The sequence below is a fragment of the Pteropus alecto genome, unplaced genomic scaffold, assembly GCF_000325575.1.
Source record: "Pteropus alecto unplaced genomic scaffold, ASM32557v1 scaffold164, whole genome shotgun sequence".
Taxonomy (NCBI): Eukaryota; Metazoa; Chordata; class Mammalia; order Chiroptera; family Pteropodidae; genus Pteropus; species Pteropus alecto.
Genome location: NW_006439568.1, coordinates 12,651,295 through 12,676,332, shown reverse-complemented (window position 1 = coordinate 12,676,332; position 25,038 = coordinate 12,651,295). Strand labels below are relative to the sequence as shown.

General features: G+C 32.2%; 1 protein-coding gene and 2 pseudogenes across 1 annotated transcript in view; all 3 read right to left on the bottom strand.

Annotated features, from left to right (window-relative positions):
- The window catches only part of CSMD3 (CUB and Sushi multiple domains 3), a 1,016,080-nt gene that overhangs the window by 218,892 nt on the left and 772,150 nt on the right, over positions 1-25,038 (bottom strand). The window contains exons 29-31 of the mRNA XM_006916698.2: positions 22,482-22,620; positions 18,917-19,104; positions 7,353-7,547 (exon numbers count right to left, since the gene is read on the bottom strand). Coding sequence (XP_006916760.1) covers positions 7,353-7,547; positions 18,917-19,104; positions 22,482-22,620 — 522 coding nt within the window. The remainder of the gene's footprint in view (positions 1-7,352; positions 7,548-18,916; positions 19,105-22,481; positions 22,621-25,038) is intronic.
- LOC102883929 lies at positions 6,145-7,136 on the bottom strand (annotated as a pseudogene).
- LOC112483647 lies at positions 24,694-24,809 on the bottom strand (annotated as a pseudogene).

The following is a 25,038-nucleotide window of genomic DNA, read 5'->3' as shown; positions in this document are numbered from 1 at the left end:
AATTTATTTATAACAACATTAATGACTCTCCAGACTAGCAGGCAAGAGGCCAACTGGAGTGATAATGTACATAGGAGTGACTGGAAAATAGCAGGTGTTCAATAACATCAGCTTCTCTTCCCATTTCCTTTTATATAATACTTTCTTCCATCCTATGAACATGAAATATACTTTAGCTTTACCTTAATACTACTTTTATTTGCTTCAATACAAAACATGGTACACTTCGTAGAACACAGTTCTGACACATAATCTGTAAATTATGTCTAAGTAGCTGATGAAAGGCATATATTTGATGATATTCAGAAATTGTTTACCACTAGATCTTTTTTATAAAACTTTCGTCTAGATAATTTATATCAATATTTAAATGAGATCAAATGTTAATGGTTCAGTATATTTGACTAGATAATCTCCATATATCTTTAAAATGGAATGGGACTCTAAACTTGTTTCACATTTCAAAATATCATAAATTTCAAGGACATTTGCAATAAGGAATTAGCTCAAGGCAAGTCATTCTATTTAAGCAGAAGATCTGGAATAAAAGTTCAGTTATTTATTTCTTCATACAGTCTAACAATATGATTACTTAGAAGTAGGGCATATGAGGTTACTAATCAGAGATAACTTTAAACTTAGAAAGCTATATTACTAAATGAAATTTTTATTTTTTGGTTTGTTGGCTTCAAAGCTTTCTCTTCCGCTCATAGAGTAAGAGGGCCCTCCTTTCAAAAACTTTAACATTTCACATAAAGCTGGAAGCTGAACAAAGAATGGTGCCAGATGACTACTGGATGTCTAAGTGTAACATTCATGTTAATGCTTTATAGGTCATGAGTGATTGAGTTATTTACTTCGTTTTTTTTCCTCCAGAATCCAGGATTTATGTTGGCATGAATGAAACAAAGGTATTAAAAATAATGTTGCAGATTTTCAAAAGAAGTTAGTTCACACTGCCTGTATCTATTAAGATGTTTATATTCCATGCAAAATGAAATGCAAAGATATTGCTTTAATTTCTACCCAAAATTTCCTGTTGACTCTTGCTTCTCCACGTTCACATATGCTGAAAACCCTAGGTATGAAATACACCATCCTGTCATGCGTTGTGATTCATCTGGTTCCTTCTTATTTATAATTTTAAGATTTAGTTCAGGTATCACTTTCCTAAGGAAGACTTTCCTGATCTCTCTCTGTAACTAGGTCAGACGAGCCTCCATTCTGTGCTCACAGTACTGTTTTTATTTCTAGCAATGGACCTTATCTGTCGGTATCTCATCAGACTGTAAAATCTTCACAGGTAAGGGCCACACTGAATTCATGTTTTTCTCTCTAACAGTGCAGAACCGAGCATATAATTGGTACTTTTGAAGGCCTGAAAAAAAAGAATGAATGATACTATTTCTTCTTTAGAATAACTGGCAAGCTAGTGATTCTTTAACACTCCAGATTTGTTTATTCTTAGGGTATTATTATTATAATTATCTAGCAATTTTATGTTCATTGTATGCTATGACAATGGAAAAAATCAAGAATATTACATTGGTCTGGTTATAAAATAAATAAGTCATGAGGATGTAATGTACAGTGTGGTGAGTAGAATTAATAATACTGTATTGCATATTTGAAAGTTGCTAGGATAGTAAATCTTAAACACAAGAAAACCTTTCTTTTTGTAACTATGCATGGTGATGGATGTTAACTAAACTTATTGTGGTGACCGTTTTGCAATATATACAAATATTGAATCATTATGTTGTAGACCTGAAATTAATATGACATTATATGTCAATTTTACCTCAAATTGGTATTTTGGCCAGTACTCTCAAATTTAGTGATTTACTTTTCAAAGTTCTAAGGCTCTAAAATAACTGGGGCTTTTACACACATCAGACATATCCCTATCCAGGGTATATTGTTTCAATTTTAGATATTCATGATTCCATCCTGGGACCTTTAAGCAGCAGGGGGAGGGTAAATATGAATGGTTTTTCTATTCAAATGACAAGAGATCATATGCCTGAAGGAAATCAGAGAGCTAGCCAGCCAGAAAGCTGGAGAAAAAACATTCAGGCAGAAAGAACAGCAAGTGCAAAAGCCCTGATGCAGAAATGTGAGCAGTGCTTTTAAGAAACATCGAGGAGGCCGGTGTAGCCCAGACATGTAAGGCAGGGAAAATACAGTAGAGAGGGAGGACAGTAGAGAGGGAGGACAGGGTGTATACGGGCAGATTAAGTAGAGCATTATATTATAAGATCTTTGGCATTTATTCAGATTTAGGAAAACACTTTTCAGGAAACACTTTAGGAAAATATATTTTGAGTAAATATGTAATATAATCTGATGGATTCTTTCAAGACTACTTTGCTATATTTAGAAGAGATGGGAAATAGGGAAGGAGAGAAATTAGTGGGGAGAGAGGCTAAGAGGTAAGCAATGACTGGTGCCTTCAATCAGGGAAGAGATGTGTTTATATAAACAAATGCAAAGCCATTAGGTGAAATAAATCAAATAATAAATATTAAGGAAAACATGGAACAAGTCGTATTTGTGTTTTATTACTTTTATCTAATATTGAGTCAGATTATGAAAGAGTATGATATATGACTTCTACTTTATTCCAATGTCTATAGTAACTAAATTAACTGAGTTTTAACAGATGCTTTCAAAGTACGAATTATTTTCACATATTTTTTTAATCACAAAGTGAACTGCAGGTACAGATATCCTGTTCTACTATCTTTTAACATATGTGGCATTTTGATGAGATAAACTACATGGTTTCTCATCACTGAGCAGGACTTACCATAGGATGCTATCATTTTGGATCTACTTCTCACAAATATAATCCCCAGTGTCCAACATAAGCTCTTAAAAATATTTTCTTCAGATTTAAAATGTACACTAATCCTAAACCATGATTTTTAAAAAAAATATGTATTCTAAAACAGATAGATTTATGTATCTAAATATGTATTCTAAAACAGATAGATTTTATAAATTCTTATGGTTCAATTCAGGTCAAAAATATTTACTAAGAGCCTTCTTGTATAAATTAATGTGTTTCATAATAAAAAGTAGTATGCAGCCCAAAACTTCATGAATTCATGGTCTTTTGGGTGAGACTAAAGTAACATTACAAGAAAGGACAAAATATGGCTGCATTTAAAGAGTCTGCACAGTATGGTCATGCTTACTTTTACGTAAAAGAAACGAAAATAAAAACCTTATTGCCTTATTTTTGCACTCAGAGATCACAGCCTAATAGCCAACTCCCTACTTAAATACTCTAAAGCAAAGCCTACCGGTCAAAATTTCCTGCCTGTGTTCTTAGAAACTTTAGTCAGAATTCCTATTGGTGGGTAAGACTTAGCATGAAAGGTAGCAGAGACTAGCAAGCTAATTCTCAAACACTGATGAATTTAGAAATAGTGGCATAAGCAAATTAACACCTGACAAAGGCAATTACTAGAATAACCAGAGAATATAATTCTGGAACGCTGAAGAGAGAGGGTATGGATGTGACATAACTCTTTATCTTTTATATAGGGGAATCAATAGATATTGTCTAGAATTGATGTATTGAGAAACAGAGCTTCATTATGTTATTCAGAGTCACGAAGAGGGCCATTAGAGCAATTAGAAATAGAAATTATTAGAAGACTCAGCTGAGGAATAGGAGAATAGAGGGGGTAGGGCAGATAACCATTGCTTTAAATTGATTTAAATCGTAAGCTATTCTGTGTTATTTTCTGGGTTATCACATGCATATTTTACTTTGGTAAAAAATACAAAACTTATCCTAATTAAAAATATTTTTCCTTATGAACAACGAACTCTTCTTTCTTTAATGCACTTGCTTTACACACTATTTTTGACTTTTAAATTACTTCATTTGAATGTCTGCCAATCCTGTGTATTTTGGATTTCTAATTGCTCTGAGGAAAAACAGATATGTGTTAACTGGATCAAAAATCTAAAATGTATTAATCTGTCCTTACTGTGTGACAGTAACAGCCACAGAACCAAATGTTTTAAATAAGTTATTTACTATAACTCTCTCAATAACTTTACAAATTACACAATATTATCTCATACTTAAATATACAAAATAAATAAATTGAATGAGGTTACATAGCTGGCACAGGTTTTTTTTCTGTTTTTAAATCATTGTTTAGAATTAAATATACCTAGTTCTAAAACGCAGGCCTTTTTTTCCCCTTCTAATATACTAGAAATGATCAGTTGTAGTCTATTTTTAACATAAGTCTATATTAATTTTTTTCCAATACCTTGAAGCATACACTGGATAACGTTTGATTTCCATCTTATGTTGGCACTATGGTTAAAAATCAAATGATATCCAACTTAATTGATGGTAAAATTTTTTCTCTCTTAAGAAATTTAAAAATATTGAACTCCTGTGCTATTTTCAGGAGTAAATATGCATATACAAAATAACATTGATAAATTAGATTTAATTAATATTAAAATGACAAAAATATACTAGTGCAACTAAAATATAACATGCAAGGCATGTTTTCTAGTGCTATGCTTCTTTTGGAACATGGTATTGAAAATCACAGATATTAATATGCCAGTATTTGCTAGGAACTTTACTAGGCCCTCCATATATGTTGTGTTTATTGCGTCTTCACAATAACCTAGTGAAATAAAACTATTATACAGTTTTAGAGATTTAGAAATCAAGGCTCAGCTTGCCTGAGGTCATAGGTACATTGAGAAGATTTGAAACTCAGGTCTATTCTTCTCTTCATAGTCTGTAGATACTACTATTTAACCAACATGGAATATACTAAATTGGGCTATAATTGATTCCATGATATATTTTTGGTTTAGAAGAATTTGTTTGTGTGTAGTACAGAATATTCTATGCTGATACTGACATTGCTATGACTTACTAATACAGAAATTATTGCAAAGGAACAGGGTTATTTTAGGCAGGTACATTCCTAGTAAATGCATGCTATACTCTGGTACACTTGTCTTTCCACCTAAGTAACTGAAAGCCATCTATTTAATCATTTATCTTAATGTTTAACACCTATCATTTTGATCAATAATTTTCTGTATCCTTTGAGTTTTCTCCATCAGGATTTTGGTTATTGTTTAATCCTTGGAAATTTCCATGGTTTCTTAATGATTATTGACATAAAATTTAGAAGTGCTTTTCTAGGTTTAGTGTGTTTGACAATAAACAGATTTTTGTATGGGTCTAAATCCTAAGATAATATAATCACTCTTTATCTTAAATTTTTTTAATCTTCCACATCATCATTTTTTTTTCTCCTTGAGATACTTAACTTCAAAGTAATTATTTCTCTTTTTATTCTCTTTATCTTCCGATAGATAAAACCACCAATTCGAGAATTAGCCAGCTGTTCTAATAGCAGAATGACAACTTAGTAGAAATCTACCTTTTCTTGGAAGTAAAAAATTTCAATATTTCCTATTTTAGAGATGAGAGATAATAAGCCTAGAGAAGTTAAATATTTTGTGTTTAAGTTAGAAGTCATACACATATAATTCTAATACATGGATATATTATATAATTAGGAAAAATTCCCATATGTATCAGACACCAAAAATCCATATTTAACTATCAGATCAGAGTTGTTGGTTTTTTCTCTCACTGAAATTTATAGTAAGAAATAAGCTTTATATCATCATAAACATACACGTAAATACTTACATGCACACACACACGAGTATATGTATAGCTATGGTATTTTGTTTATCTCTATGTATATAACTGAATAAAGTTCTACAAAATAAGGTTTATCCTGTGTTCTTTGAATGATAATGTTTTCTCTACTTTTTCTTTATTTTTATTAAACTTCATATCGATTATAAAAATGCTGGTCATGACCCAGCGAATTGATTTTATGACTCACTGGTGGTGAACTGCCCTAGGTGATATCCCCGTGTCAATTTTGTACAATGGATAGAAGCATTCACCTGACTAGGAAGTCTGTGATAACTTTCCACAGTGATATCATTGTTTCTTTCTCCTTACTGAACTTTTTTTTTTTTCCACTGAATCTCTAATCTCATAAATATAGTTATATATAAGCACATGATTTTTGAGCATTCAGTATTATTTTTTCTAATAAAATTATTTTATATAGTTATACTATCCATCTCCAATAGATTGAAATTAAAATTTCCATAGTCTACACTTAAACTCTCTTTTAGGATGTCCCGTTTCTCATTAAAATAATTTCTACACCTCTCTGTGTTTGACTTTGTTTAACACTCATATACAGGTTTTTGGAATGGACACAAGTTAGCAGTTCCATGAAGTAGTAAACTTATCCTTGGTTTGAAAAATCCTCCAAGAGTTTACCCAGAAATACATATTCACGAAATTAAGAACCATTGTTATCAAAACCTGTTTCATCATTAATTGGGGACTCCCACAGTTTTCCTTTTGTGTCCAGTGGATGATCACTTCAAAACCATTCCATAAAGGCTGTTCATGTCCTGCAGCTAATTGCTTAGCAAATGCCACACCCCAAGTGAAGGTGATGTCTCTGTTTCAGGTGTTTCTCTGGTAACTGCCTTAATCTCAAAAATATTGTCTCTTTCTCTTGAATGTCTTTTCCCTAACACTTTTTCTAAGATCAGAGGTCCCCTCCTGGCTATGATCATTGTCAGATCCTTCATCAAACTGGTTCTGATGCATTGATCTTTTACTAACTCCAGCTGTAGCAGATCTGGCAACTTTCATATCTGATATTATGTTTCTGAAACTAGTTTAAGGTCTTTCCCCACCTCTCTGAGTCCTTGAGTCTTCCTCATGATACTGGAGCTGCCTGAACAACTCTGACTTGGTTATTGCTTTTAGATAACCTAATTCTTAGGAGACATATGTGTTTTTCTATATCGTTATTTCAGATAAAAAATTATCACCAATTCTTGATAATATTTAAGTTATTGTATTTATCTACTTTTGCTGAAATATCAGTTTCAGTGTGTTAGTTCCTCACTTATTCAGCCAGTATTTTCGGAGCACCTAATGATTTCAGGCAATCTTCTAAGTCCTGAACACAAATGAACAGAACGGGCGATATTGCTGCTCTTAGAGAGCTCACCTGCTGCCACGTGCACATTGCTTTAGAGATACCTGGGAACGTAAGCACTTTCCCCAAAACTATGTCTTTATTGACTCCAATTTTAAAATTCTTAATAAAATCTCTATATTTCTATACTACATTTGTAGGCTGTATGTTAAATGGTTGATTTTTCAAAATTAAAGAAATGACTAAACATTTATTGATTCTTTATAATAATAAAAAACTCAGCAAACAAAAATATATGTTTCTTACCATGACAACTTGGTAACGCTCTATTCCATCCGGGTCTTCCATCATCTCCCATGATACAGGTGAGTGTCGAGTAGCCTTGAAGAACATAACCAGCATCACAGTAATAGGTGACTGTTGACCCTAATTTATAATCCATTCCAAGTCTGGTGCCATTCATTATATTGCCTGGATCGAAGCAGGACTCTCTGAGTTTTGCTGTAAAACAGTGTTGATATTAAATGAATTGTTTTAAAGTACTGTTTGAAACCTTTAAGATTTATTAATTTCTACCTCTAAATGGAAAGGGAAACAGCAGCATCCTTTCTGATTCTGTCTGAGTGCTCGAAATACAAAGTAGCCCTTAATCATATCTAACATTTTGCTAATTCTTATTGATTAGTAGGAGAATAAAATTCTTCACTGGCATTCTCACTAAAATTAGTATTTAACATATACAGCCAAATGAATGGTTTTATTATAAAAATAAGTAGGACTTATTTTCTTATTTAATATTTCTTTATTTAAAAGATCTCCCACCAAATAATGTATACCAATTCCATGTGACTGAACCAAGAAATGATACTACTGCCTATGTTGAGCTCGATTCATTTAATCACTAAGAGGAAAGTAAAACACACTTGCTCTGCCTTGAAAACATATTTCTTAACCTATCTGCTCTAGTCATTCCCCACATTTCTATGAAATAGCAACAAAATCTTTATAAAATTCAAACCAATATCTTTTTGGACAGACAGTCTCTGTAAAAGCCAAGCACTTTCAAAGCTAATAGTACCTGACAAATGGAAAAGCAAAGTCCATTCACAACAAAAGAACTGTTTTCCGTGGACCCAGACAGTGATCTAAAGAGACTGACAGAACATTTTGAAAATAGAGAAATAGAAAAACTAGTTCATCCATTTTGGGAATAGGCACTAGAATACTTTGTTGTTAACAGATTTGGGTAATACTTTAATATTTCCATTTTAATATATAATAAAACTTCCATTTTATTATACATTACTTAAAAAAAAATAATAGAGAAATGCGCAATGTAAGGACCATTACAAATTTAGGATAACAAATGTGATTTTCTACATTAGAATTTATCTTATGTTAAGAGGATGTCAGAAGGTAGGTGTATCTCTAGATATGACTCATGGCATCACTGGAATTTAAGTCAACAATATCTTGGTGTTGGCTATTACAGAAATTATAGTACTCTAACATATATAAATCTAATTAATTGCAACAGTAATGATTTATTTTTTCCCATTCATAAAAGTTTGCAGAGTTCAAAGTACTTCAATAAGTATAGACAATAATGAGAAATTTGTGCTTCAGGAAGAACACTATAAAGGAATTCAACTAAAGAGGAAATGGTGGAACCAAACATTTAAATGATTTCAATAGACTATCAGAGGATTAAAGGCCATTTTCCTTCCTTTTGTCCAGCAAATACTTAAGAGCCCATTATTTAATTAACTCTGGAAATATAGCAGTAGACAATCAAAATACGCTAGCCCTCATGGCATTTAAGTCTATAAAGAATTATATTAAATAAATACTTGTAATTGTGATGAGCACTGCAAAAGGGGAAGCATTCAGGAAACTTTCTGAAGAATTGCATGTAAGCTGAGCACTGACAGATAATGAGCTGGCCAGGTGAAGGAGAGATGAAGGGCAAGATCGGGAAAAAGTGTGTTGGAGTGTGCTAGTCAGATAAATTGCATTCCTGAATTTCAGTACAAAGTTAAATAACTTGATCTTCTCTCAAGTACATGTGTCTGTGTACACACACATGCGTGTGCACCCATACAAAATTTGCACCCCATCTATTTATATTCAGACTTCACTATAAAAACTGGTTCCCATTCCAAGAAACTATATTTCTTCCCAGATAAAATATTCACGCAACTTATTTTCAGGAAAGAACCAGCAGGGTGAATACTAAATTTAGTCACGAAGAATGGGGCCTTAGTGCTGCAGGGATTGGTTTGTTTATTTTTAAGAATAAAACCTCACACTGAGTATTTCCTTAAATAAGCAGGAAAACACAATGTAATTTTTAGTCAGAACAGCAGTCAAGCATTTATAGCTGGCCTTTATGAAACTGAGCTAAATCTCTTGAGGGAAAAGGAAGGATTGAAATTATTGTTCAAAAGCATTAATCTCTTTGACAAGTCTAACAGTCGAATATTCATTTTTTCTAAGTTTGCTTTATCCTTCTTCAAAGTTTTCACAAAAGTTTCAGTGACATATCAGTGAACCTATAGTTCAAACATTCTTCTTTCTGAGGAAAAGAAAATATAGCTAACAAATTTAAAACACTGCCTGTACAACAGTTTTATATTGCTAGCCTCATTTTAGAGGATCTATTTATCTCATTTGTTATGTTTACATATACTTTAAACCCTTGGTGAATAGCTTTCTATGAATAATACTGCCCTGTATGCCATAACAGCTACATGAGAATCCTTATATAAAGTTTTAAGCAGTAGACGTAAAGATGACATTAGTTTTTTTTTTTTAATTGTGAAACAGAAGTTGATAGCATTATTTTTTTATGAATAATTAGTTTTATTTGCTTTAATAGTAGTTTGCTTACTGAATAGACCCAAGATAAAAAAAGTTGTTTGCCTTATATTTTCCAAATAAAGTATATTAGAAGGTGTCTGCTGGGAGATGGAAGTGAGCGTAAGCAATAAAGCTTATATCTTACTTATGGCTTTTTTTCATTTTTATAAAATGTATTTCAGAATTTTTCCACAAGAATTTCAAATATTTAAATGCTTATTTTAATGAAAAAGTTTGACATTTGAGAGCTGAAAAATGTACTTTGAAGATAATTCAGTTGGAAAAATTAAAGCTTTACTATGCTTTTGTTTACATTTTATTCATGAAGACATACAGCTGTTGATATACATAAGTATAATATCTATATCATTATAAAGTTTTTATCATACTTTGCACCAGACACAGCAATAATTAAATAATGTTTGCTTAATTCATGCTTAATTATTGATTTATAAATCATTTTTTTCTGGGCTAATAAGAACCATAAATATATTTATTGATAATAAAATTTTCCTTCAAAGTTTATTCCCATAAATTTTGTATATAGGCATACATTCATGAAGGGACCATTATTATGAATAATTTCATTCTGTGGATGTTCACAATTAGTTACATATTATTTTTGTTTTTTGAGAGGTGAGTAAAGTATGTAATATCCAAGTGCCTATTATTTCCAGAATAGTGAACTTGTGTGGATAGGCATAAACCTGTTAGCATGAGTTCAACAACTAAAAAGTAAGTTCCTTTCAAGTTTTGTATGAACTGGAGTCGCCTCATCTGATCATGATCAGTCCCAAGAGGTCCTCCTTATTGGAAAACCCGGAATTCACACAGGGCCCGATCTCCCAGGGTGCTTTCTGAGAATAAATATAAACCATACATATAGCTCTTTTATTTTGGAAAATATTGCTGCCATGGATATTAAATGATTGCCCCCAGAATATGTCAGGGTAAAGTTGAAATGTAATAGGTTGCTCTATATCTTACCTTAAACATATATGTTAATTTAGAAAGTAACACGATACTTTTAAAGTTCTTGGCTAACCTATACCACATATAAACTACGGTTCATAAGTTATCCATTGTACATACTGCTGCCTACAAATTGACATCCTCTGTCAATTAAAGCACCAACTAGCTGCCAGGAGGACCCCTTCTGAAGCACAAAACTATATATATTCTTTCTCCTCCACCAAAATTAACATATTTTGTTAAAAGAATACAAATATTCTTTTATTTGTATTCACTACTACATGAGTCATATGTATATAACTATTATAATTATAAATATTTAAGACATACTTATCAACATTATAATCTAAAATGCTCTTAATATCAAAACAATGCAAATGAGAGCACTGCTTATACTCTAAATATTTATTCATTTGTAAATATGTTAATATTGTATCACACCGAAATTACAAGAAGGTAAATGGAGACTAGGCCTGATTTAAACTCTTTGGGACATCGCTTCCAAATTAGCAAAACATCTTCCCCTTGTTAGGTAGCTAGTCAGACAGGAATAGGGGCCCAGCACAGAGACTGCCCAAAGAACACCCTACTGGTGAATAGAAAATCCCTCCGGCATCTCCAGAGACAAAAGACAGGAGGGCCATAATCTATACCTGTTTAATCTGGCCACAGATGCCAGTGCAGAAGGTACTACCCTAATGTGTCCACAATCTAATGCTCATTATACTGTCATTATAATACTATGGTTATGCCTGGAAGTCCATGTATAATAAAGGACAAAGGGAATAGTTTTATTATCCAGGACCTCCATCCAGGCATGTGTCATTTTGGGGGTGTATATTTTATTTTGAAAATTCTGAAATATTTGTCTGTGTATGCCAAAGGTAAACATAAAGACTATTTTACTTTATTAACTTTAAGAGACTAGATAATTAAAAAGGTAAAAATTTTTGAAATAAGTATAAGAAATAAGGAGGCTGATAAAAGACAAACCTTAGAGACACTAAAGTGGGGGATGTAATTTTCCCATGAAATAGGGTTTTTAGGACCAGTCCAGAATAATTAAATAGATTGGATTAGAGGAATACCATGAACTCATTACTAACATTGTAAAGAAATACCATCTGGAGAATAAAAGGCCTTGTGGTGAAACTGTCTAAATGGTTGTTGGCATAGTAGCTGAGGATGGTGAGGATTAATGGTAGGGTCCAAAATAGGACCTTAGTTCATAAAACGATTATGTATTTTTCTCTGCCTGTACTCTTTTATTTTTATTTGCCCTTAGTTGTATTGGTAATAATAATTTATATCATCTTGTACAACCTATTTTAACAATCTGATCCTTAATTTTATCATTTGTAAAACAGCAATATTTCTCTCATAAGGTGTTAGTTTAATATTTTTGTTGCATTTATAAGTGCACTCGCTCATGGGAAGGACAGAGATAATGCATTAAAAAGAGCTAATCATAGTATCTAGAATAGAGTAAGTACATAATAATATTTCTTTTTAAAATTTTTGCATTAGTGGTCCTTTTCCTATGGCAGCATAAATTTTAGTTGGAAATAATGGGACATGGAAATATATCAAACTGAGAAATAGGAAGGAACATGCATTTAGCTGAAATGGCTAGTAGGTTTATCTCAAGTACTTATTACATGGATTTAGTAATGGGTACCTGGAATGTAATATAAAGAAAGGATCATGAGGTCAACTCTAGTTTCCATGAGAAAAAATACTGCATTCCATTAGCACCATCTGCCCTAGGTATGGTAATATTTCTGGCATTTTTCCTATATATCTTTTATTCTAGTGATCTCTGGAAATATTTTACTAAATACTAATTCCCAAAGGAACTTAGCTCTACTGACCTGTTTATAGTTCCTTCCCTCCTCTCTCCCTCCCTCCCTCCCTCCCTCCCTTCCTTCCTTCCTTCCTTCTTTCCTTCCTTCCTCTCTTCCTTTCTTTCTTTTTTCTTTCCTTCCTCCCTCTATCTCTACCCCTACCTCCCGTCTTGCCTTTCCTTTCTTCTCTTTTCCCCTCCTCTCTCCTCCACTCCCTTCTCTTCCCTTCCTTCCAAAATCCCTCTCTCTCTCTTCTTTCTCTCTCACCCTTCCTCTCCTTCTCTCCCTGTCCTCCTCTCCCTTCCCTTCCCTTCCCTTTCCTTCTCACAGATCTAATTTACAAGCCTGTCAACTTGTACACTTAAGTAGTACCTAAAGAGCCAAGTTCTCACTTATAAATGCAGGACAGAAATGTATCTCTAAGGTTTATAACATTTCAATAAGGTTATTATTTTGCGATTCTAATTACGACTTGGTTGAAAGAGAAAACACCTCTTTAAGCTCCTCAAAAGTAATCCGTTAAATAATTATCAAACAATTTCTAAGGCACTCATTGTACAGTGGCGAATAAACAGAGTTCTTGCTCTTAAGAAGTTTGCATTTTAGTTATGTGTAGGGAGTTAGTGAAGTAAACCTGGGTGCTTATAGTAAATAAACAAGCAAATAAACAAGAAAGTATCAGGTAATTTTGTGAATATTTGACCAAAGGAGAATAATTTCAAACCAGTAGTACAAAAAAAGCAAAAGGAATAGAAAGAAAAATATCTGAAGAGTAAATAAATATAAATTCAAAGCACTGAAATAAAATCCAAACAATAGAATTTATATATACCTGGAAATAGCTTCTCATAACATATAAAACAAGAAATAATACAAAATTTAAGAAAAAATGAATTTTTAAAAATTGTAATAGATTTTCTCAAGTTTTTCTATAATTGATAGACCAAGTAGATTTTTAAAATGATAAATATTTGAAGAATATAGACAGTTTAATTTAATGGGTATATCTAAAAACCTGAGATCGTCAATTAAATACATATCTCCTTTTATACATATCTCCTTTCTCCAGGAGATATGTATAAAAATTGACCATATAAGAGGTCATAAAACATATTTGAATCATATATATATCTGATATCTGACTATAGTGCAAGAAAGTTAGAAATTATGATTAAATGCAGATTAAAATTCATTGAAATTATCTCTAAGTAACTTAAGCCAAAAAAAAAAAAAAATAAATAGTGCAGTACAATTAGAAGAAATTTAGAATTGAATGATTAAAATATCCACATATTAAATCTTTTGCAAAGCAGCTAAAGTGGTACTTAGAGAAAAATTTATAGCCATAAAAGCTCATATTAGAAGAGAAAAAAATCTGAAAATTAATAAGCTAAGTATTTATTTCAATAAATTAGAAAAAATAAAAGCAAATCTAGAGAAAATAGAAGGGGATGAATAATATAGTTAAAAGCAATATTAACAAAAATACTAGACAATATTAATATATAGCAACAAATAAAAAGAATGCTGTGAACATTTTATGTCAATATATTTGAAAACTTGAATGAAAATAACTAATTCTTAGAAAAAGATTTTCAAAAATCTAAGATGAGATAGAAAACATGAATAGATTTATTACCACTAAAATTCAACTACCTCAAATCACCAAATCCATAGTTTTACATAGTTCTAGTTAACATTTAAGAAACAGATGATTTTTATCTTATACGAACTATTCTAGATACTAGAAAAATGAGAATGTTCCTAAAGTTAGGCAGTTGTATATTCATGGTCAAAACTGGACAAGGACAATATAAGAAAGGAAAATTATAAAGTAATCTCATGGTAATAGATCAATGATAATTCACATTTTTAATAGAAGGTAATACACCTGTGACATTATATACCATAATTATAGAAATTCAATATTTAGTGTACTGAAATCAACAAAGTATATTGAAAACAAATAATGAACAAAGTGGTTTTATCCCACAAACATAAAGATGTTCTAATGTTAGAAAAACTATATTATAGCATAACATTAAGAGCCTCACAAAGGAAAATCATGTATTTTCAATAGCTAATGTAAAAGTAGTTGATAAAATTCAATCCTATTCATCATTAAACAATTTTTAGTAAACCAGGAATAGAAAGGAATTTCCTATAATTGATAAAGAATATCTCTAGGTAGTATAACATTTTGAATAAGAGTAGGGATTCTGGAGCTTACCCTGAATCAAATTTTAGCTCTGCCATATGACTTTGGGCAAATTACTTCAACTTATTTGTTAAAACTTCTTCACTAATAGAGGCGAATGACAGTTTTATGTAAATAACTTTAAAATATCTCTAAAAATAATGAGTTAAAAAAAAGTTAGCCCTTATAACATTGCCCTCAATTAACAGCAAACATCATACTTAAAGGTAAAACATTTAGATGTAGTCTCTTTAAAATCAGCAATGACACAAGAATAATGGCTCAGTTTCAATCTGACATGGTACTGAAGTTTCTACTCAGAGCATTAAGCCAAGGGCAGGGTAGAAAGTATGCACAGACTGGAAAAAACAGAACTGTCACTGTTTGTATAGAAAATCCAAAAACTTTACAAAAAATTATTGTTAACTAATGAGTTACGTGAATTTAGTAGATATTAGATAATTATAAAGCTCCATTGTGGCCTGACTATTAGCGAAAGACAGTGAAACCTAATAATAAAAATATCACTTAATTGCAATAGCAACTACAAGACATTTAAGAATTAGATGAGAAAATTTTTATGAAGAAAATTATAAACCATTACTGAAAGCTACAATTAAATTGAGAGGTGTGTCGTAATAGATAGGAAGATTAAATACACATACTTCAATTTACTTCCAAATAACTTGTAAATTCAATCTAGTACTAATCAAATTCAACAGGTGAAAAGAAGCTTAATTCAAAAATCAAAATAAAAGTTCAAAAGGTTAACAGACAACAAGACAATTTTGAAGAATAAGGTGGTGCACTCTGCCTACTTCATATTGCGACTTATTTTAAAGTTACAATAGTTAAGTTCAGAGAAGTATTGGCCTGGAGATAGAAAAATAGGCAAGGAAAACACAATACAGAATTCTGATGTAGACATATAGAATCTTGATATTTGACAGCAGCAGAAATATCTTTCAATAAATGGTTTTAGGGCAACTGATTATCCACATGGAAACAATAAAATTAGATTCCTAGCTTACGTAAAAATAAAGTTCACATACATGAAAGATATTAAAGATGAAAAACAAAGCTTTAAAACTTTACTTTAGAAAAATGCTTTTATGACCTAATAATAAGAAAGTATTTTTAAATCAAGGCCTAAAAAGCAGACCATGAAAAACAGACAAGATTAACTATTGATATTGATTTTTAAATTTTTGTACAGCAAAAGAAACCAGAAATAAAGTAAAATAACTTGCCAAAGATGGTGGGAAAATTTTTACTGCAACAGAGATAATAGATAAAGAAATAATATTCACAATACTAAAAATATTTCCTACTAATAAAAAAAGAAACAGACGACTGATTTAAAAAATGTACAACAATGGGAATATGCAATTTCCAAAAAGAAAACTTCAGTATGCAAAAGAGGAAATGAAGCTCAACTTAATAGTAATTAAGGAAAAGGCAGTAAAAATGACAATGACATAATATTTAACACCCATGAGACTGACAACTTTTGAGTGTGAAAAAAAACACGGGGATTTTCAAAAACGTCATTTCTCAAAATTACCATCTTGAAAAGATACCTGCACCTCCATTTTAACTGCAGCATTATTTACAATAACAAAGATATGGAAACTACCTAAGTGTCCATTAACAGCTGAATGAATAAAGAAACTGAGGGTGTGTATGTGTGTGTATAGGCGTGTGTGTGCACACACAATGAACTATTATTCAGCCATAAAAAAGGAAGGAAATACTACCATTTGTGAAAACACAGAGGGACCTCAAGGGCATTATGTTAAGTGGAATAAGTCAGACAGGAAAGACAAATACTGTGTGATCTCACTTATATGTGCAATCTAAACAAACAAACAAACAAACAAACAAACCAAACTCGTAGATACAGAGAACAGATTGGTGGGTGCCAGAGGCTGGGGTCAAGGGTAAGTGAAAATAGGTAAAGGTAATCAAAGGGTACAAACTTCTAGTTATAAGATAAATAAGTACTGAGGTTATAATGTACAGCATAGTGACTGTAGTTAATACTGTATTGCATATTTGAAAGTTGCTAAGAAAACAGATCTTAAAAGTTCTCATCATAAAAAATAAAGAACTGTAACTATGCGTGGTGATGGGTGCTGCCTAAATTGTCGTGGTAATCATTTTATAATATATACATATATCGAATCATCATGTTTTCCATCTAAAACTATGTTATATGTCAATTGTATCTCAATTAAAAATGTGGAGTTTCTGAAATGTTTTATCAGATATTGAGAACATAAATTGAGAAACTTCTTCTGGGAGTAATTTGGCAATATGGAGTTACATTCCAGAGGTTCATAACCTTTGACCCAATAATCCCATTCCTAGGTATATAAATATCTTAGAGAGACTCATGAATATATTCAAGAAGGCATGTAAAAGAATGTTAAAATCATCATAATTCATTTCTGGTAGTGAAAAACTGAAAAAAAACAAGTATCTATCAGAATAATTTATATATTAACTATATTACAGTCATATGATAGAATATCATAAAAAATTAATGAACTAAACATACATGTATCTATCATTGATGAATCTCAAAAACAATGTAAAAGGAAATTTTCATAAGGATATATACATGATGAAAATTTTTTAAATTAGGAAAATAGTATAAAGGATGTACACATGATAGAAAATATAAAAATTTATACAAGTATACATACACAGAAAAGATAAGCAACACAGAATTACGAAGATACTGTCATGAAAAAAGTAGGCTGTCTGAAAAGGGCCTTGAGTGCTCATTATAATTTGCCTGGATTGCCAGCTAGCTGGGTCCTGGAATATGGTGTGGGGAACCTCTTGCAATTGAAGAGATTGACAGAGTGCTCAACTTCAACTCTCCATAAGACCAACACTTCCTAGCCCACGATCATAAGGTTTAAGCTTCCCTAGGGTCCCCTGGTTTAGGAGCAGCTAGCATTTGCGGACAGTCCCAATAAATAGCTGGCACTCTAAATCCTCACTGTCTGGTACCAAGCAGCTTGTATATTCTCCTACCGAAAGGCCATTTCTTACTTTCCTTTGTCAGATGAGAGTCCCATTGAGGGCTCAATCTCTCATTGGGATGAAATCCACACCCTGCTCACGTCTAGTGGGTATCTTGGCCCTTGCATGCATTTCCAAGGAATGATAGAGATATTGGACGACTTCAAGCATCTACATCTTGCCGACTTGTGAGTTTTTCCTTTCCCTAAAAAAGCCTTCCTTAACCTATGCAATGTGAAGTTGTGGAATTTACCCTGACTTCTTGTGATAGCCTTAAAGAAACAAACCCTTGTTCCCATGACAAATGCAAAAAAATGTATTTTTAGAACTCGATAACTTGAGATGAATTATCAGCATGTCCTTTAGGACCTCAATCATTGATAAAAAAAAAAAATTAACTATGAACAACTAAGATCTAATTTGTTCTTATAGTCAGTGAGCATAAAACTTACTAAAAATATATTTAGAAACATCCATAGGCATTATAATATTTATTCATTTAAATACTTGCAGAAATATTCTAAAATGCTATAATAATCACTGCATTTTAATTCTGAATATCGACACATTCAAATATCTTTAGAAATTTCCTGAAACATGATTATCACTGTATTTTGTTCTCTTTATCACTGATAGTCTCTGATTAGAAGATATTTAAATGAATCTTCAGCTTCCAAAGAAAAGGTTTTTTAAAAAAAATATTTTGTGGTTTCAGCCAACTCTCAGAGTATACTAAATTGCTAATTTGTTTGCTGATACATTTCCTTTGGTAGTAATTAGGGAAATATTAATTTCCTTCTCACTGATGGGAAAAGTCTACAGTGAGAGCTCTTTTATGAGATGAATTGTAGGTAGCCTGCGCTAAGAATTGCACATATAACCACTGACAATGGCCAATGCAAAATTTCCCTCCTGTATAAAATACAATTTAAATCATGATGTTAAAATCAAATGTTCTCATTTACCTTTATATTCTAAATGAAATCCAGTGTAACTAACAGATCCATCACTCCGAAAAGCCAAATGCATAGAATTTGAGCTGCTTTCTATTCTCTCTGGTAACTTGCTGTCTTGAAAACTTCCAATTAGTGGGCTATTACTGTCTGGTCCATCATATATATAGAGGAAGTCATAGTTTGGTTCTATGCTAAAACTAAAAAAAAAAAAGAAACAGAGACAGAGAAAGAAGGAAGAGAAGGAAGTAGAACGGTTATTGGTAAGGTAGTAAGTTTAAATCATATAATCATATATTAATTCAGTAAATATCTTTAAAAATTACAACTGACCTCGTCAAAATAAGTTATTCTGAAAATGGTGAATATGAATATCAAATCAGTGGTGGAAAAGAAAAAAGACATCTAGATATTTTCAAATATTTCTAAGTTGGCATGTATCTACACAGAGAATACAAATGATTGTAAGGCAAATAGTTTAGTTAACAAAAGAGTATAGGAGTTGTAGTCAGAGATGTAGGTTCAAGCTCTGCTTCTGCCATTGTTAAACTATATATCCTTAGGTAATTACTTTATGCCAGTAAAATGTAGAGGACAGCATCTATTTTTCAAATTTTTTCATTCAAATACTTTGCATCAGAAACACAATCTCTTTTTTCTTTGTCAATGGTACTATTTGCCATGAACTTCAAAATTAATGAGTAGATTTGCTGTTTTAAAATTCAACTCCACATATCAGATTCAAACAAAAGTTTGAAACACAAAATTTGCATTTAAATTACTCAAATGAAATACTGCATACTGCATTACGTATTCTTTTTTCTGAAAATAAATATATTTTCTTCTTTTAGAACTTAATGTAGGAGAAATCAAATCAATACACTATTTGTCAAAATTAAATAATGTAGGAATAAGAACATTTTAGCATGTAAAATATTCAAATCAATATTTTAACATTGCTAAATTTACATAATAAACTTGCCTTAACTTTCAAAAGTATGAGAATTGTCCCATAATGATTATAGAACTCACATATTTAGAAGGCAGAAGATATGCAATCATTTATCTTTCTATTACCTAATTCATACTGTGACAAAGAAAAGGATGAACTCAACTGGGTCATTAAGAAAAGTCAACAAGTTTGTGATAAAATCAGTAAAGCTTGCAATTGTTGAACATCCATTAGCAGAGAAACTATTGTGTGAAGTTTTATTTTCATTGCATCTGAATAAGAAACTTCTTAGGTAGGAGATATTATTTCCAAATCTACTGGATTTATAGAGGTTAAGTTTCCACCATTCTAATCCTTTGTGTATGCATGTGTGAAAGAGAGGAATCCAGTTAGCTTACGTGTACATAAATTGTGACGAAGAAAGACTGGGATAATTCAGAGATTCCCAACTTTTCCATGTATAAGGGTACCCTGTAACATGACAAAACTGCAGGACCACCACATTGTTATATTTTGTTTTAATTTATTCAGTAGTTTCACAAATCTAATTCAATTAATTGTTCTTAAAACCTTTCAGTGGATATGAGGTCTAAATTTCGGTAAGTTTTGCTATAATATAGCGGAGATTAGAGGCTAAGGCCTTATTTTATAACTTTCTATCCTTGTCTTGGACTAAAACACAAGCTTTCTGAACTTCATCTCTTTCAACATTAAGATTTCACAAGAATTAGAACTTCTTTATCTATCCCAGTGTTGGAAGAATCACTAGAAATAAGTGTTTTGTAAATGATGTGACAGTGTATGTATTATCCTTGGAAGGCCAAATGCCTACTTAACAATGAATTGCAGTAGATTTCTTTTTAATTCTAGTTTGGGGTTCAATAAAAAAAAAAGTCAAAATATTGATTTGTAACTTCTTTGAAATGATGATAAAACAAAAAAAAAGCCTTTTTGTCTAGAAAATCTTATAATCTTAGCTATAAGGATTACTATCCTGAAAAACTGAAGAGATAGTACATTCTAAGAGTATATTTTATTTTACAAGCACTTTCATAAATATTAACGTGGTCTTGTCAATAATCCTGTGGTATAAGGGAGGGTTTACTATTTCTATTTTCCCAACGGGTACACTGAGGCCCTGGAATGTCAGTGGCCTCCTTAAGGTCGTCTATCAAATGACACAGCTGGAAGTCAAATTTAGGTTATGTACTTCATTAATACAGCCTTCTACCACTCATTTACTAACTAGAACAATTTTATAAGTAAACTAAGTCCTGAATCATACATTTTATCATTTCTAATGTCAGTACTGACATTTTCTCAATTGTAAAATGGGAGTAATAATTATACTTATCTCAGGGAGCTGTGTCATAACTGGGTTTCGGCATATAACTAACATCATCACTGTTGCTTTTTATTACCAATTATCACTATATCACTATAAATTATAGAAACAAAAATTCTATATATTTACAGTTAAATTTTCATGAGTTCGAACTATCTTTTCTTTAATTTTTTTTATTTTTTATTAAAATAATCGGGTGACATTGGTTAATAAAATCATATAGTTTCAAGTGTATGATCTAATAATACGTCATATGTATATTGCATTGTGTGTTCACCACCCAAAGTTAAATTTTCAAACCTAGCTTCAATGTTAGAAAAAATGCATTTTTAAGCTCCACATTTTATATAAATACCAAGCCGCTTTAACACACTAGCAGGAGGAGGGATTGTGTTACTAGAGACTACATACATCGGTCTTAGACACTGAAGATTAGTAACGTGTCTACTTAGGAACTCTTTGATTTGCTGATGTCCAACACTCTCATTGAAACCTCTAGGGGAAGAGTTAGGTCCAGGTTTGTGATAATAGCTATTAGCTTTATGTGAGAAAACAGAGGCTTATTCAGATAAATAGCTTACCCAAGGTAACACAGATGACAGTGGCAGAGCTAGGGCTCAAACTCAGCTACTTTCTTTCCCACACAAGCAGCCGTATTCTTCAGTTAGTTCTAAGCTAACTTGCTATTAATTGCAGGGCTAAACAACAAATGTAAATTTTAAAATATTCCCATGTAAAGTTCTATCATGGAACAAGTTTTGCTAAGAAATCTGGAAATGATCCAACAAATTCCTCTTTGTCAGCTTGATTTAATAAGACCACCAGTGAGAGTGGTAAGAAGACTATATAGTGCTGCACATATGGATGTTCAGATGCTTAGAAAATATGGTGTACACATGGGAGAAAAAAATTCTTGAATTATTGACCTTTTAATCCTGAAGTTAAGGAAAAACTGAATTTTCTGAACCAGTGATGGTAATACAGGAGGGAGGAAAGGTTATAAAGAGATCACATTTCATGAGAATCGATAAACCACTCGACCTTTAACATGTTTCCTCTACACTGGAATCTGGTGAAGATGATCACCCACTAGCTTTCAGAACCACATTGGCATCTCTGCTATTATACAAAGATTTGTAAACTGTTGATTGCGAAGTATCAGTATTGGAATTAGTAAACAATAATAAAAAATGTCACATATACAAATAAAAATTTGCCTAAGCAAATGCTAAAGCAATGACAAAAAGATTTTTTAAATGTGGAAATGTATAGGTACTCACCTGATAAATGCCAAGGAGATAACATAGTCTGTGTTGACAGTGATGGTCCAATCACAGTCCCTGCTGTGGGGATATGGATGAGGGAAGTTTGGCGAAAGAATAAAGCCTGATGATCCTGTTAAATTGCCTCCACAGGGTGCTTTAAATAAGCAAACAAACAACAAAAGCCTTAAGTGATTAATAAAAGTTATTAGCTATCAATATTTGTGAGAACAGTTTTCTAAACAGGTTTAGGAGGTTTTGTACAGACCTGACTTTTTATAGAACTAAATGCCTGAATACAGCATCATCTTTCAAGAAAGACCATTAAAATATTAAATACGTACATATGTGGATATACTGAATTTAGATCCCTTACTGGCTTCAAAGGACAAGAAAAAATTACATATATACTTATCTCTCTTTCTATTACTACTTTTTTTTTTTCACGCACAAGAAAAGCATTGAGAAGAGGGGTAAAGATGGTTTCTCCATGGTTACTGATAAAAAAAAAATCTGAAGGATACTAGAAAAGTTAGAAACAAAACAAAGCAAAACAAAACCTCTAATAATAACTGGAATAATAGGATATGAGATAGTTGGCTAATTTTTACATCTTCCCTGGTATTTTTTTAATGTATTTTATAAAGAGCCTGTGATATAGTTAATGAGTGAGAATGGATAATTATCTGAGAACCTACAGCACTTCATAATAAAATACCCGTATATTGAGTGTTAGGATATTTCTAAATTCTAGTTGCCTAACTTGTTAGTAAAAATGGATGGTTACTACAGTTATTATTGCAGCTCTAAATAAAGGTTTCTGTAACACTTCAATGGAAAGGCTCAAAAAATTGTTAGTGAAATTCAGAGAATAGATTCTTTAGGGGATTATTGTTGAAGTCTGTTAAACACAGTTTATCATCATACACACAAATATTACGCAGAGTTGGCAGCTTCAGAAAAATAGAAAAATAAAGATGTGGAAGTCCTGGTGTGGTGAAGTGGGACAGTGGGATTATAAACATGAGAGAGAGGGAAGGGGAGAAGGGGTGGGGGAAGAGGAGTGAGAGACACTGAGATTCTCATGATCACATTATATCTCTTACACATAATCAGCACATCAGCATTCTTCTTTAAAATTATAGTTTTCTCAGATTAATTTTAACATTCAGCTATAAGGCACACTGAATTCCTTTGACAGCATAAAACTGGTTTGGGAAGGAGAATTTTGGTTCCGGAACCATTTCAGATCTCTGTTCTTTGCCTGAGTCTAGATTCTAGATATTCAAAATCATCATTACAATTTGGTGATTTTTGCCGTCTAAATTACGGATGTCCACTACTACATTTCCCCATGCCCCTCTGCTACTCTTGCCTCAGTACCTTCATCATAGTAGATGACCTCAGCTCCTACTCTATGGAGAATATTTATTGGCTCAGACTTAATTTATTCACTACTGCTTATCTATAGCCTGTGCATTTTTGTGGTACCTTATTAAAAGACCCAACAGACATAAAATATCTCAACTTTCCGAAGCCCTTCCTTTTCAAACTTCATTGCCTCCTCTCTACAATCAGAGGATAGAGTCTTCCTGTTAAGCAGGATAACACCCTCAACCTGGGCACATAATCCCTGTCTTCAGAGCTTTTATTCATTTATACCCTTTACTCTTTCTGGCTTCTTTCCTTTTGTCCACAAACATGCTCAAGTCTCTTCCATCTTAAAAATAAAACTAAGTTCTCTATGACCTATTTCTTTTCACTTTTTTTTTCATCTAAAAATGTTGAATTTTACCTGATGATTAAGATATCCCCTCACGATTTTGTGTTTGGTTAAATGAGCTGACTCTCACCCCTCTCACTATGTCTTATCATTTCTTAGATAAGATCCCTTAAAGAAACCCATCTCATTTTCTCATGACAAGACCAAACACAGACCCTGTAAATTCCATTTGACTCAAATTGTTAACTGAATTGCTTGTTCTCACTGAATAATCAGAATAAAAGGCTCGTTAAACTTTGGTTAAACTTTTTTCCTTCCTCTATGCCCCTGACCCTTGGCCTGCCCTTGACATTGAGCCACCATACAACCCCTTCTTAGGATAGGCTGGACTCAGAGTACAACATTCTCTGATCTACTACCCATCTCGCTACCCTTTCCTCCCGTTTCCTAACACTTGGTTCTTTTTAATTTTTTTTTTTCTTTTTCTTTCTTTATTATTATTATTTATGCCTACAGCACCTGGCCTTCCTAGGTGGTCTCCCAGCCAAGTACTAACCAGGCCCAACCCTACTTAGCTTCTGAGATCAGACATCTGGCTTATTCAAGGTGGTATGGCTGTAGACCATGGACCATGGCTTCACTGGGGCATGAACCCAGGACCTTCTGTGTGGAAAGCAGACGTGATAACCACTACAGTATGGAACCACATCCAACACCTGGTTCTTTCTAGCCTTCTGTACTCATCTCTATAAAAGAAAAATCCCTTTTGCCTAACTCTCAAGATGCTTATAGATCTTTTTTTTTTTCTTTCAGTTACAGTTGTCATTCAATATTATTTTATATTAGTTTCAG